The sequence below is a fragment of the Euprymna scolopes genome, chromosome 24, assembly GCF_053919585.1.
Source record: "Euprymna scolopes isolate OS-2025 chromosome 24, ASM5391958v1, whole genome shotgun sequence".
NCBI classification, from domain to species: domain Eukaryota; kingdom Metazoa; phylum Mollusca; class Cephalopoda; order Sepiida; family Sepiolidae; genus Euprymna; species Euprymna scolopes.
In genome coordinates, this window is record NC_136505.1 from 14744764 (window position 1) to 14760953 (window position 16190).

The 16190-nt window shown below is 35.0% G+C and overlaps 1 protein-coding gene across 1 annotated transcript in view; it reads left to right on the top strand.

Annotated features, from left to right (window-relative positions):
- The window catches only part of LOC145246600 (carotenoid-cleaving dioxygenase, mitochondrial-like), a 53789-nt gene extending 37887 nt beyond the window's left edge, over positions 1 to 15902 (top strand). The window contains exons 7-10 of the mRNA XM_080108259.1: positions 4205 to 4307; positions 7824 to 7924; positions 10283 to 10397; positions 15448 to 15902. Coding sequence (XP_079964385.1) covers positions 4205 to 4307; positions 7824 to 7924; positions 10283 to 10397; positions 15448 to 15617 — 489 coding nt within the window. The 3' untranslated portion in view covers positions 15618 to 15902. The remainder of the gene's footprint in view (positions 1 to 4204; positions 4308 to 7823; positions 7925 to 10282; positions 10398 to 15447) is intronic.
- Positions 15903 to 16190: the final 288 nt, after the last annotated feature.

Below are 16190 nucleotides of genomic sequence, written 5' to 3' on the forward strand. Positions count from 1 at the left end.
TAGTGGTAGATGGACAAAAATCGGAGGCCTGCAATATAAATGCTGGAGTCCCTCAGGGGTCAATCCTGGGCCCAACTCTCTTCCTGATCTACATCAATGACCTCCCTAAACACATACTTAAATCATTCGTTGACATCTATGCTGATGACACGACCATCTACGGCAACACATCAAAGGCTGTAAATGACGAAGTTCTCTCGGATTCTCTCTCCTCTGATCTCGAGCGCGTGGTTCAGTGGGGGAAGATGTGGCTAGTTACCTTTAATGCATCCAAAACCAAACTCCTATCCTTACATCATCAACGCTCTGATCCCCAGCTGGCATCAATTGTGATGGATGGCTCTCGTCTGGGTGAGGCCCCGTGTTTTGACAAGCTTCTGGGTTTGACCTTTACTCCTGATCTGAAATGGAACACGTACATCAAGTCTGTTGCCAAGGTCGCAGGAAAGATGGTGGGATCCTTCTACCGCTCCAGAAGATATCTCACTACTGATGCAATTCTCTATCTATATAAAAGCCAAGTACGGCCAAGGATGGAATACTGTTGCCATATCTGGGCAGGAGCTGCCAAAAACAGCCTATCATGCCTTGACAGAGTACAAAATAGACTTCGTGGTTTAGTGGGGGATGCCCTTTTCTCTACCCTGCAACCCCTCTCCCACAGAAGAGACGTTGCGAGCCTATCCTTGTTTTATCGTTATTTTCATGGCAGGTGCTCGTCTGAACTCCAATCCCTGGTCCCCCCTCGCCAATCTTTCACGAAAAACACCCGTCTAGCTGAATCCACTGTGAAAAATTTCCCCCACTCTATATCTGTGCCTAAATCAAAACGCGGATTTCATGAGCAAAGCTTCTTTCTTAGAACTGCACGCCTGTGGAACTGTGTTCCGTCTGCCTGCTTCCCTCTGGACTACAACTTGGATGTCTTCAAGTCTAATGTTAACAAATTCCTAATGAGCCGCCCCCCCTAATTAAACACTTCCTAAAATCTCCTCACTAACGTGATGTACTTACAATAACCCTTATCCCTGAGTGGCTTCCGGGCCTTGATAAGTGGTGATCACTGTGTAAAAAAAAAAAAAAAAAAAAAAAAAAAATTTGTTTATTTTTGTCATGCAAACTAAGATGAAAATTGTTACCTCCCTCCTACTTAAAAGGGGCAAAACTCTGCGCACCCATGCATAAGAAAGCAGAAGTTCAAGACTATGGCTGTTAAATATCCAGGCCTCATATACTAAAAGATGATTTTACAGAAATAGGTGCACTTGGAATAGACATGCACCTGGCTGGAAGAAAACAACATTATATGATGGATTGTCAAAAATAAAATAATCATTAGTTGGAGCTGAGCCACCTCGCTGGAAGAAAAAATAAATATGTTGGATTATTAAAAATGAGATTGGAACCACTTGCAAAATGTTAGAAGTAGACGGAAACACCTATTACTGAATATAATATACTAGGGCCATGTCTATATTAATAGTATGGTGTTACATATGGATGTATATTTATTCGAACCACCTTTGTGTCTTTTTTAGTGTATACGTAACGGCACCAAATCCTGCATGTTATGTACTGCTATGTTTAACAATAAAAATGACAAACTTTAGTTACAAAATCAATCAGTTTATTTTGATATTCAGTATGTAGCTTGTTGTAGGAGAGAGTGAGGATGGCAGATCTGGGCTAGTTGATTGGAATGCAAGCACCTGCTCTGCTTTGTCTCATTCATCCAGTGATTTTCAATTCATGAAATATTTTTCTTTGTTCTATTGTTTTGACTTGTCAAACAATCTTCCATTCCTCAACCATTATATCACTCGAGTTCAGTAGCTAGGTTGACTCTTTCATTGTTTGATTTGGCATCCCTGACATGCTATGCAACATTAATATAGACACTCACATGACTGGAAGAAAACAACATAATCTGATCGATATTCAAAAATAAAATAATCATTGGTCAAAGTTGGGTCACCTCATTGTAAGACAAACAAATATGTTGGATTACCAAAAATAAAATTGGAATCACTTGCAAAAAGTTAGAAGTAGAAAGAACATCCATTGCTGAATAAAATACACTGAGACCATGTTTATATTATTAGGTTGGTGCAAAAATAATGTCGTTTTTAACATTCAACTTCTTGCATATTAAACTTTAAAATAAAAAACCTTTAGAATCGACACATTTTTGCCAACGAGAAACAAATTTGTTTATCCCATTTGCATAGAAATCCTTGAAGGCCGATGCGGCATCATTTTGGCTTTTGAAGCATTTTTCATGCAGGAAGTTGTCGAGATGCTTGAAAAAGTGATAGCCGGTGGGTGAGAGGTCCAGTGAATGGCAGCTGATGCAGAATCTCGTAGCCTAATTTGTTCAGCTTCTACAGGGTCAGTTGAGCAACATGTGAATGAGCATTGTCCCTCCATATTGATCAATCTTGGGCAAATATGTTGGAGCTTCTGGTGCATTTCATCAGCAGTACTTCTCTGTCGTAATCGTTTCACCCGGATTCAAGAAGTTGTGATGGATGAGACCGTCCGCAGATCAGCAAACAATCACCATAACCTTTTTTTGGTGCAATTTCAGCTTCAGGGAATGTTGTGGAGCTTCTCTGGCATCTAACCACTGTGCCAAATATCGCCGGTTATCATAGAAAATCCACTTCTCATCACATGTCACAATCTGCTCGAGAAATGGGTCGTTTTTGTTGTACAGAAGGAGCATAGAAAACAATAATTTTTTATTATTGATTCATGAGCCATTTATCCAACATTTTTGACTTCCCTATTTTACTTTAAATAGCGAACGACGGTTGAGTGGTTGACCTCCAGTTTAACAGCAACTTCTTGTGTGGTTTTATGAGGATCGGCTTCAATTAAGGCTTTCAATTACCATCCAGTCAAATACAGTGTGGAATGATAAGTATTTTGCTCTAAAGGAAACAACCTTACAGTTTTATTTTAAAACTTTTATTAAAAAAAAAAAAATCAATTCAGGTAACTTGATTATGTAGTAGCGCTGACATCTATTCGATGTAGCTGCCTTCAGCCTCAATCACCGCCTCGATACAGCCTGAAACTAGGAGCATGCCTTTTACACAAGCGCTGGTGGGAGCTCCTCGAATACTCGGCAGATGGTGACGATCAGGCTGGCTTTGGTGTTGTGAGAGGTCATGTTGATGTTCACGATGTATAACCAAACGAAGTAGTCTAGTGGGTTCAAGTCAGGGGAGAAGAGGGGGAGGGCCAGTGAGAGAAGGGTACAAAGTCATAGTACTCCTTCTAAAACCAAGCCTGGGTCTCTTTGCACTTGTGGGCCGGCACTGAGTCCTGCTGCCACACCCAGGATTTGCCAGCGGCCACCTGATTGCCTCAGGGGATCGCCACACTTTTTCAGCACATTCAGATACACTTTGATGTTGACTTTCAAGCTGACTTTGAAGATGTGAGGTGGCATGATGTGGTCCTCACTCGTAACCGCACCAAAGACCATAACTGTGGCTGGAAATTTTGTTTTCATCCTCCTGGGCACATCCCTGTTATTCGTGACAATCCACCAATGCATTTTGAGGGTGCTGGCAATGATCCTGTTGTCATAATTTGGATCGGTAGAGAGCATGAGTTGTACAGCAGTGCATCTCCGATCTTGCTTGTTGAACATTGTGTCACTTTCAGACATGATAGAAGGCTCCTATCGCTCTTGGGATTTGTACACAACTGGCCGACTAGAAGATGATCTTCAACAAAATAAAGAAAAAAGAAAACCAGTTTCATCAAACAGAAATGGAATCATGTCATCTTTTCTAGGGTGACAATTTTATCGTTCCATCCTGTACATCTGTTAAGGCTGTATTTGTCAGTTTATTTCCTCCTTTCAGCCTCTCAAAGCTCTTTCAATCTGATCAAAGCCTCAACCTGCCATTAATTGTGCTAAACTGTCATGAACTCAAGACTATCCATAAATTGTTCCTACTCATTGCCACTCCTAAAATTGTCTATGAATTAACTGCAAATATATATCATATGTATCATTGCCATATCTTGATTAACAATCCTGTTATTAGCTGCTTTTGTGTTCTTGCTGATAAACTTATTTCCATTCTTTTTTTTTTCCTAACACTTTGTGATGGGGGGGTCGATAGTATGACATTAATATACATACAAAGATAATTTTGATGAACGTCATTCATTCTTGTTTCTACAGACTCCAGTTGGTAAGAATTTGGTCACTCTCAAAGATAGCAAAGCAACTGCTATCAAAAGGGATGATGGTAGCATCTTCTTGACTTGTGATTATTTAACTGATGGTATGAATTTTTTGGTTTTAAATTTTATTTACTTTTTGTTTTCTGTTTTCTTTTCATATATGAAGAGTGTGACAAGCAGCGGCAGTGAATGTTGTTTTCACATACTGACACTTGATCGGACAAAATTTACAATCAGCAGTTACTTTCAGCCAATCAAAGACAAAAGTATATTCCCTCCAAATTCCAGCATGTACAATAAAAACCCAAACACAGTTTTCTATTTTTTCGTACGGTATATTTCTTCCTTATCTGATGCAGATTAAAAGTTAATCTCAGCTCATGACTTTCATAAACTATTAGACATAGCATCAGCATATACACACTTCTAATCAAACTCTCTTATACAATTTTATACATACGCTCTCAGCAAATATCGACCCAGTGCTATTTTCATGGTCTTCTCTTTTATCTTCTCTTCTAGCCGTGTCATCTTCAAATTTGCGGCTGCCGAAGGTTGCGCAGTGGTTCACAAGTATAAAAATAAAACAAAACACAAAAAAAATCTTACACATTCTGCAAATATTAGTTGCACTCTGGGTGTGTGTGTGTGTGTGACACAATCAACCCCCTTTATGATGATCCACATCTAATAGGTTGAAAAGAAAGTTCTTGCAGAATTTTTAATTTTGATTTCAAATAATGTATTTTCAAATAAGTTTTCATTATAATACCTAATCATTCAAATCACAATCGTTTTATATCTCCTTTTCAAAACGTTGAATACAAGATGGAAAAAAAGCAAATTCACACAATTTTCGTATTTCAATTCAAACTAGGCCAAAAAGCTCCCAAAACAGTTTGCAACATCAATGAAGCATTTGACCCCAAAACCACTACTGAATGCACAACACAATAGTGGTTTAAGAATTTTGTGGCAGTCTTAAAGGTGATAAGTGTAGTGGTCAGCCATTGAATGGTGACAACGATTAATTAAGAACCTTAGTCGAAGCCAATCCATGAACAACTTGCTTCTGAATTAGACGTAACTTTACAACAATTTCCAACCACTTGAGAGAGATTGGAAAGACAAAAAAACTTGATAAATGGGTGCCTTACGAATTGAATGACAACCAAAAGAAATGCCGTTATGAAGTGTCATCTTCCCTTCTTTTACGCAAAAAGAACGACCTGTTTCTCGACCAGGTTGTGACTTGTGATGAAATGAAAAGTGGGTTCTTTACAACAACCAGTGATGCTCAGCTCAGTGGTTAGACACCGACGAAGCTCTACAACACTTCCCGCAGCCAGAGTTGCACCAAAAAAAAAAAAAAAAGGCTGTACTGATTGTTTGGTTGTCTGTGACTGGTTTCATCCATTACAGTTTTTTGAATGTAGGCAAAGCCATTACTGCGGGGAAGTACTGTCAACAAATGGATGAAATGCATTAGAAACAACGCTCAGCATTAGTCAACATAAAAGGCCCAATTATCCTCCACGACAATGCCCCATCACACATTGCTAAACTGACCCTGCAGAAATTGAACGAATTGTGTTGCAAAATTCTGCTTCATCTGATATACTCTCCAGACCTCTCACCTTTCAACTACCACTTTTTCAAGCATCTCGACAACTTTCTGCATGAGAAGTGCTTCAAATACCTAAACGGTATCAAAAACGCCTTTAGTGATTTCATCGCCACCAGAATTACGTTACTGGCATGAATACACTTGTTTTGCGTTGGCAAAAAGTGTGTTGATTCTGATTGTGTTTACTTCAATCAATAAATTTTTGTTTGAGCCGAGATATGTTCATCCGAATTTAAAAGTTAAAAACTGAAAAAACTGTCTTGTTGTTAACTTGATGTTATCTGTCGAAGTGGTGTTCATCAGTTGATGTCAGCTCATCTCAAGCTCTTAAAATTCTTTTGGTCTGGTCTAAACTTTGACTTGCCCTCAAGTGAGTCAAACTTGCAACTTTTGTCAACCATTGAAAGCCCATGGTTGTCCGTAAACCATTTCTAACTGTTGTAAACTATCTGAAAACTCATTGTCACTCAAAGTGCTTATCCACATTTTTGTCCAATCTTTTGTCTCCCACACCTTGATTAACAATCCTATTACAGTTATCTTTTGTGTACATTGATGAACAACCTCCTCTCCATTGTTCTGCTGATAAATTTGTTTCGTTTTTTTGTTTTGTTACATTTTTTTTTCTTCTTTTGAGGGAAAATGCCTATAATATCACACACGCACACATCTTCCTAACAAACCTGTTTAAACACATGTAAACACATGCAATGGCAACCAAAAATGAAGATATCTACTAAATTTCTTCTCAAACAACTTTTTCACTCGGAAGGTTCTTTGGACACGTTGAACTCTTGTGCTTCACAAACTCTTTACCTTTTGCTGTCCTAGCAAATTGTCCACGCTAAATTAATGTTTCCTTCTATTTCAAATCTAATGGACAGCTTAATTGATAGATATTTCAAGACGTTAATATACATAATAGTATCACATATTATAAATCGATATTGAGTTGATAACATAACAATAAGGAACATTTGAGGATGGAATTCCTTTGTGCCTGTACTGCATTCATTTTAAAATCAATACGAAAAAAACGTCCTTACTGATAGGACTTGTTATTTTTTTCAGCTCCATTGAACAGTCTGCTTGATTTATCAACGTACTCTCGCTTAAGTAAAGAGCAAGAAAGCTCTAAAAGGGGAGAATAAAAAAAAAAGTATTAAAGCAAGAGAACCCTTTCTAGAAGATATAAATGTTTGAATTTTCAACCGGCCAGCCTTAAGAAGAAGTCGCCGGCAGTTAATAGGAAATTTTCTTATTGAAGAAAAATCCCTTTTCAAGAGAAAAGAAAAGTTAAGAGGAAAAAGTCAAACTCGAAGTTGTTTAAAAGAAAAAGAATATTGAACCTTTTGAAGGTTTTATACAAGCAAAGAATTTAGTCAGAAGTGAGTTATTTAAAAGAAGAAAATATTGGGGGGGGGGGGGCTCTGAAATAAAAAAAAACTTTTGAAAAGACATTTCATGAAAGACTTTTTTTTATATTGCATTTTTATTGTTATATTCGTTGTTTACAGCCTTTATTCAAACAAGACTGATTCTTTTTTTGCATAGAAGCCACCACTTATTAAGGCCCGGAGACCACTTGAGGATAAGTATCAATGAGTGTACTGTAGTCAGTGGGACAATATTGCAGTAATTTTTAATAGTGAAAATTTGGTAAATTGGATTACTTAAGGGGATGGCTCATCAAGAACTTTTTTTTTATCTTGGACTTGAAGACGACCATATTGTAGTCAGCTGGAAAGCAGGGAAATGAGAGAGAGTTCCACAGTTCTAAGAAAGAAGCTTTGTTCATGGAATCCACATTTAGGTTTAGGCACAGATAAAGAGTGGGGGAAATTCATGCTATTTTTTAAAATTGTTTTTAAAGTAGTCAATCAAGATGAGTTTACCAATAAGTTCTGTGGGTAAACTTGTCTTGCGTTACTACTTCAAAAACAATAAAAAATAACAATATCGGTCATTAATTATTATTTTTGCTTTGCAGATGAAAATTCCAAAATTGAATTTGAATTGCCAACGTTCCATTACGAAAAACTTGTTGGACGCCAATATCGTTATACCTATGGATGTAGTCTTCGAGATAAAGTAAGAATCTTTCTATCTTGTCTTCACAATTATTTACACATGAAGAAGTCTTCAAAAGTTGTCACATCATGTTTAGATCTAATTAACATTTAAGTTAAAAATATCAACCTTTGATTCTGACTAACCAAATTTGTTATTGCTTGACCATGTTATTATATATAACTATATTAATGTTAGAATTGAGAATCAAAAATATCAAAACTTTGAGGTATTGGAATAAAAAATATTTGTACCTATTTTCTGATGCCAAAAACAATTCCTTTTAAAATTTAATTTTCGGTGGTTCATATTAATGAAGAATTCTTTTTTGTTTTTTTGTTTTTTACATCTTACTTTGTCCTGAATATAACTAACAAATGGTCACAGAACATATTTGAACATAATGGATCCCAGGCAATACCGTGTCGGTACAGCTAGTATATCTTTTCTCACCTTGAAATAATATTTAAAGGGAAATAACTCGTGCATCTTAAAGTTCTTGCCAAAAGACATTTTGAATTATGATTGATCTGTTAAGAGTTATCCGTCACGGTATTGACAAAGATAAAAAAAAGGAAAATTCAGTTGAGGATACCTATTCAGAATCTATTATATAAATCTCAGCTGTGTGTGTGTGTGTGTGTGTGTGTGTGTGTGTGTGTGTGTGTGTGTGTGTGTGTGTGTGAGTTTGTATGTCCACTAAAAACTTTTGTCTTCCGCATTGAACATTAGAAAAAGCAAGCTCTCAGGCATATAATATCGAAAAATTAGAAAAAATCGTCAATTATTTCATGTGGAAATGTCGTTTTGTATGAAAGAGTGGGGGTCAGGTAAAAACCTTGGTTTTAACACTGTTAATCGTACATTTGCTATGTTGTGCAAATTGTATTAATTTTAAAACCATTATTAAAACCATAATTGGTTTTAACACTGTCAATCGTACATTTGCAAATCGTTGATTTGTTGTTTCACTTTAAAAAGCTAAATTTGCAGCATCATAACATTTGTGTCGTCATGGTCCAACAAGACAAGATCTATGGCCCATCTCATCGATAGAATGCATGCACAGGATTATGTCTATGCCAAATATTTATTTCTACTGCCCCCACATATATATATTAAGTATATTCTTTTTCATAAATCACCCTTAACCTTTTATGACCTGAATTATGATGTAGATGACTAAAAAGATATTTATTGCTAATTTCAGTTGGTTTAAAAGGATGATGATACTATGATTGTCTTCAAACTGGAAAAAATATGAAGTTCAAAAGTTAAACTACAACTAAGAATTTTTGAATTTCATAAACTTACCTTATTAAATTATGATTGAAAAATTTTACAATTCTCCAAAATAGACACATGGCCATTAAAAGTATGAGGAGCAGGAATGGGGTCTGTGGTTATTCTTGTCACTTTACTTGAGATTTTCAAAAGTGCTATTCTTAACTAGAATTCTCAGTCACCATAATAACACATTTATTCCAGGGGTTGTTCTATTTAAAATTCTCAAAACGATTTATTTATTTTTATTTTTTAAATATAACTATATACATAAATAAATCTTTTCTTAATTAACAATAATTTCGTTTTATTTTATCCACAACACTTTGATCCAAACCTGAAATATATTTATATTTGATTATTATTAAATTATGATTGAAAAAAGTGTGTTTATGACAACAAATGAAATCCTCCACTCCCTGAGACAGATGGTGGCATGCTGAATGTAAGCAATGGACAGTTGCAATCTGGAACTATCTGGCATCTACCCTGCTACTCAACTAAAACGTACAAGGCGTGTTTGAATCAATTCCCATTTTATTTATGCCGTTATATTCATTTATTTACAACTGAACCAATTAGTTTAACCAGGTCATAAACGATTAAGGGGAGATGAAACATGCAAGGTGATTCTTAATATGATATATAATAAAGGGGTAAAAACACAGACAAATTCAGGTTGTTAGCCATGACTGACTTTTTGTTTATCTATATATTATTACCCTAATACCTTTAACGTACGTCCATCCGTGTGTCACGGTAAGGGAAGTAATAAGGTTTAAAAATAGAGTTGTTTCCCTTGCTATGAAAAGAATAGTTAAGATTGTAATGTATACATGATTGTGAAATATTTAAAAATTTATTATTAGTACCTTTAACAGACATAAGTGTGTCATGGTTTATCAAAAAAAAAAAAAAAATATATATATATATATAATACATTCAAAGTAAGTTAAATGTCTTTTAATTCTATAAAAATACCCTTAATTCCCAATAATTATTATTGAAACAAAGCCAACAATTATTTTTACTGTTGCTGTGGTATTTCCACAGGTCCTGCTAGTTTCTAGAAATATTTCTTTCTTTTTCTTTTAGATTTTCAAAATTGACACTGTGAATCGCTCTGTGAAGGTTTATAAAGATCCTAAAGGAAACTGTGTTGGGGAGGCAGTCTTTATTCCAAGCCCAGACGCAAAAGAGGAAGATGAAGGTATGTTATATATTTTATTATATATTTTACTAGCAGGCCACTCAGAACTGACAGTCGTAAAATAGGCTTGAACATGATATTTCAGTTCATGGAGATTTCATATTAATATAATCATAAAATTAATTCTCTATTCATTGTTATATTGTACCCAATATATAGTAGCGATTTCAAAACTAAAAAAAAAATATGTCTTGGCTGCCATCAGTTAGAATTGAAACCAAAACATTTAGCGCTCCAACCTTAGTTGTAACTGTTTGATCTATCACCAAACAGATAAGAAATAGTTAAAAATGAACCTACTATAATGTATAAATGTATATTTGTGCATGCGTACAAGAGCACTTTAAGTTGACTTACGCCTGCCAAGTTCCATTTTTTTTCAATTTTGATCCCTTAGCCGCTATTTTTACTAGCTTTTAAATAAAACAACGGTTCACAATAAATGTAACTGTTTAACCTGTCTCATTCCGCTATGTGTCTTGGAGAAGATAAACTTTGAAAAATTGGCGACAGACACACAGACATAGTGAGATTTATATATATATATATATATATATATTAGGATGCTAATGTAAAACAAAATTGTGAAATTGTAAAGTCTTACTCCTTAATATTTTTCCTATTAATGTATGGAATTAATAGCGAAAAAATTGTTTCAATAGTTTTATATTCTCAACTGGCTCAACTCAATCATTTTCTGGATTTGGTATCAATGTACTAAATATGATGAAATATATGCGTAAATAACACAGGGATTCGAAAGAATCATTCTTTATAATGTAGAATGAAAAACTATAAAACGGCATGTATAGTACGATTGCATTATAAGAGAAATGTTGCTTTATTTGAAAGCATGTTTTCATTCAGAATGTTCAGAACAGTCAGCAGGCAGTGTACATTTTCGGGAATTGGGAAACTCCTGCCTGTGCTTCTCAACAACTTGCAACAAGTAATGCTTTTGGTCCTCTTGGCAGGTAATTGATGAGTTGAAATCTTTGATAAGGGCCAGTTCACGTTCTGCTGAATTATCGACCACCTTGAGTGACTTTACCTGTTTAATACCATTAGCATAATCCCGTTTTGTTGCAGGATGAAATTTCAGAAATTCTTGTGGTATTCCAACTGCAGCAAAGAACTCCTTTGTGTTGCAGATGACATATTCTTGACGATACAGTTTCAAGTTCGATTCAGTCATCAATTTTTTTCCTGGATTGGGCTGAGCTTTGTAACTCAGTTTGGCAACCATCAACTACTTTGTGTCATCGCTAACTTTATGATCAAAGAATGCTAAGCCAACAATTTTTCATTAAGATACCATAAGTGGCATGTAAATACTTTCAGTGCTATATTAGAAACAACCTTGTTGATGACTTGGTAGTCCTGAAGCTTCTGTAATAAAAGTAAATCATTTTGTGGAGTACTAGTTGCAGAAAGGCAAGTAAACCAGCCTGATTATTCAACAACATTCCATGCATGGGCGAAGTATATTCAGACAGTGTATCATTAGCCATGGCAATCAGTGGTTGAGAAGGTTTCTTGTAATTATCAAAGGAAATAAGCTTAGTCTTGGCAGCGTTGAACATTAACAACCAGTTACGGCTCCATTCCACTACAGACTGGAGGGCTTCCTCTAGAGTTTTAACAATTTCTGTAGATATGTGTTCGTTAATTTTACCTTCATGTCTGTTATAGAGCGTAGTGTCATCGGCAAATATCCTTATTTCAGAAAAAATTTATCAGGAATAATAAATGTCCAAGGATTGACCCTTGTAGCACATTTGCATTTATATCATGTTTTGATGTACGCCCTGGATTTTTCTCTTATTTAAGAAGGATTTGATTGTGTTAAGTATACGTTAAGCAATACTATAGGATTTGATTTCATGAGAAGACCATTGTGTCAAACGCATTAGATACGTCTAGGGTCACTAGAAATGGGAATTTTGAACGTGGGAAGGACACAAATCTGAAAGTTGAAAATAAGTTTCCTTGTAGCTTTTCTTTAATATAAAAATAGAAGTTTTTGGAAAATTTTTACTTGGTTTTCACCTTAACATTTTCCTTTACAATGACAACTTTAAAGGCTTACGGGTATGCTGAAAGCGAATATTGCATTTAAATTTTCTGCAAATAAGTAATTTTTCCGGATATTAAGCAATGTAATTCCTCATGTTAAAAGTGGTGGCCATTGTTGTATGCGCAAGCATGCATATTTTTGGCATAATTAATATACTCACTATTCCATAGTTAGCCATAACATATGCTTATCAAATGGGTCACGAATAGTCTAGTAATATATAAAGTATAATAATATAAAAGATAAGTTGAAGACACATTTCTTTGTCATAATAGGTAGAAAGGAGAAGCACACAAATCTGTTTATATTTTTTGTTGATTTCTTTTAGATTTTGAAAATGATACAATTTACTGATCGGAGGTCTAAAGTTTTAATCCGTATGTTAGGGTGTTTTTTTTATGACTCAGAGAAGACAATCGATAGAATGAAAGGTGAGATGCGGAGGATAGAGGTTTCGTTCTTATGCGTAGACTAGCAGGGAGACCCAACATTGTCCGGGATTGAATCACGATCAATGAATGTTTCACACTCTCATATTTTTATTGTCATCGAAATTGGTGAAATCCTCCATTTTTTAATCAAATTCATTGATTGCTATCAGGGTGATTTGGAAGGAAGCTTCACATGCCTCCCGCAGTGACTTAGATCACAATATATTGTAGTCTACATTGCACTGTAGAAAACCTATTTATTTTACAAAATTATTTTTATATATAATGGCTTGCATTAAAGTTTAAAATGCGAAAGTCAAGTATCATGCCTCAATTGTGCTCTAAACAAAAAGATTTATTTTGAACATGCCCCATCATAACAAAAAACCTACTTTTGATTTTACATGCCTGGCCATTCTGTTTGTGCTATGATAATAGGTTGAATTTACGCTTAAAATGAAAAAGTCCAATATCATGCTTCAATTGTGCTCTAAACAGAAACATTCATTTCAAACACACCTCTGTTATATCAAAGAACTTACTGTTGATTTTACATGTCAGGCCTTTCTTGCTTGTGTAGTAATAAAACTTATCAAATGCACTTGTGATGTTAGGCTGTATAAGTTGTTAACTTTGGTCAAAATCGCCTGTTCATTCTTTTGTCTGATTATTTTGGTTATCAATTATCAATATTTATCAAAAAATTCCGATACAAAATATATTTAAGAACACTGCCAGGGACAGAGTACTTACATAAGAAATTTTATAAAAACCAGCTGTTTTCAAGTTCATATGGAACAAACACACACACACATAGAAAAAGTTCCTTTTATATAATAGCAGAGATTTTCCAATATTTATTTCAAGACAATGCTTAACCATAATTTAAACAAATCTCACTTGGCAACATCTCTTGCCACTCTATAAAAATCCTTTTTTGCAATTCACAAAAACAAAACATGGGTTTATCTTCATATTAAAATACTTTTCTTCTTGAATGTTTCTTGGAATAAATAATAGTAATACTTTGCCAAAGCATCAATCTAAACTGCATCATCATGAGTCGCATCTTCTGCTTGGTGCGGATTGTGAACCCACATGACTTATTTTTCGCAATTCCTTCTGATCCAGGGTAAGTTGGTTGATGGACGCCCAACTGTTGAGAGATGTCCAATCAAAAACATTTTCTCTCCACCTTTTCCTTGGCTTTCCTCTGACTTTTTTGCCTTCTAACATACTCTCAAGGCATAACTTTGACAGGTCAGTGGTTGATTATTTGACATGGCCAAAAAGTTTAAGAGTTTTAATTTTGATTTTATTAAATAGAGAGGGTAAGGAAAGTAGTTTGACAGTGGGTGGATATTTTGTTTTTTTTCAATGAGGTGACGTCCTGTAATGAAACGCAATATGTGATTTTGAAACGCCTCAACGTGATTGGCTAATTGTTTAGTCCATGTGATACAATCAAGGCCATATAAAACTGCTGGGAGGACATCAATTAAATCCAAATTACATTTCATCTTAAATGTGGAAATTCCTAGAACTATCCACCTTGGAACACTGTTCTGCTGGCATGCTTCCCGGTTGAATACAACATGGTAGCCTTCAAATCTAATGTAAACAAGTTCCTGCGCGAGCCTTTTCTAGTCTCACACAAAAACACACGCATTCACATTTCAAACTAAATTACTTGTCATATACATACGCGCCCACATCCACACACGTACATATATTCACGTTCGCGTACATACACTCACATTCACGGTATATACACACATGCTAACGTACACATGGACAACGTCACTTCCCCTTTCAAAGGAAATCCACACCGGAAACACCTATAAAAGGAAGAGACAGCTGTTTTCAACCCTTTTTTTTTTAGGACCAGCTTTCGAGCTGGTCGGTCTACGGACCGACCGCGTACCTCACACCACTTGCTACTATGAGGGACAAAACGCTAACAGACCGTATGTACACCTTTACACTCTTTCTCTCTCTACATATACAACTTGTCCCTGAGAATACCTTCGCGTAGCTGACTGCTAACATGGCGTACAGCTTAACCCACTACCTTCGTCTTTGTCTACACGCTGGACTATCATTCTCATTTCTACTATATTACTCACTTCTTTTCCGACGCGTGAACAAACGATAGTGACCCGAACGTGAGTTGAAACCACATTTCCTTTTTCCTTCTATAATACCAGTCCTCTACAAACGATGGTTACACCCGCGCGAACATGAACACATGTATCTAAATTCTATTCTTTCAACAGTAAATAAACAACGTTTATCTTATCCATCAACTGAGTTTTTGTTTCCTTCAATTCCATTTGTTTCATTATTTTCTTGTAGCGAGTTAGGGTATTATTATACCCTGGTCCGCAACATTCCTGTTAAGCCATCCTCATAAATAATCAAATTCTATCCAATTCAATTACTACATCACCACCTTAAATTCATTAACCCTTATCCTAGAGTGATCTTGACTCCCAAGTAAAAACAAAAACAAACAATTTTTATAAATTTTCTTTTTTTCTAGGTATTTTGCTTTCGCCAGTCATCAGTACAGACCGCCAGTCTCCATGTTATTTGCTTATTCTTAACGCCCAAACACTGGAGGAAATTGCCAAATGTGAAGTTCCTATTTCCACTGTCATTCCGACCTCCTTCCACGGAATTTTTGACCCAAATGTTGAAAACCTTGAATGATATTTGCCAACGACAAAAGAACAAAGATTTTTAAGAATACAGAAAATTTCATGGGAAAGGGAGATAACCTAACTAAACAAGTATGTGACTAATTATATACTTAAAGAATTTTCTATCACACCTATATTATCGTCAAAACTGTTAGTTAAATCTATATGTAGTAGAAAGTAAACAAAACAAACACATTTGTATGCCTGATTATTTGTATAACTATTTTTTACAGTTTATAATAAATTAATGTTTATAATAAATTAATACATAATAAATTTGTATTTTTTCTGTATATGTGTGTGTGTACAATAGTTTTGTTGATTTAACAGTAATAATTTATAGTGTTTAAATACAAAAGAAAAAAAACGTATAAATTTACCAAAACCTTTCTTAGAATATTCATTTATTTTCAAGGGAGAAAAATCAAAATAAAATGATTAGTTTTCTAAGCACAAAATATTATATTAAAGATATAAAAAAAGATTATTTAGAGCTAGATTAAAGCTACCAAATAGGGAGTAGTTTTTGCTTGGGAATATATATATATATATATATATATACACACACACACACACACTAGCT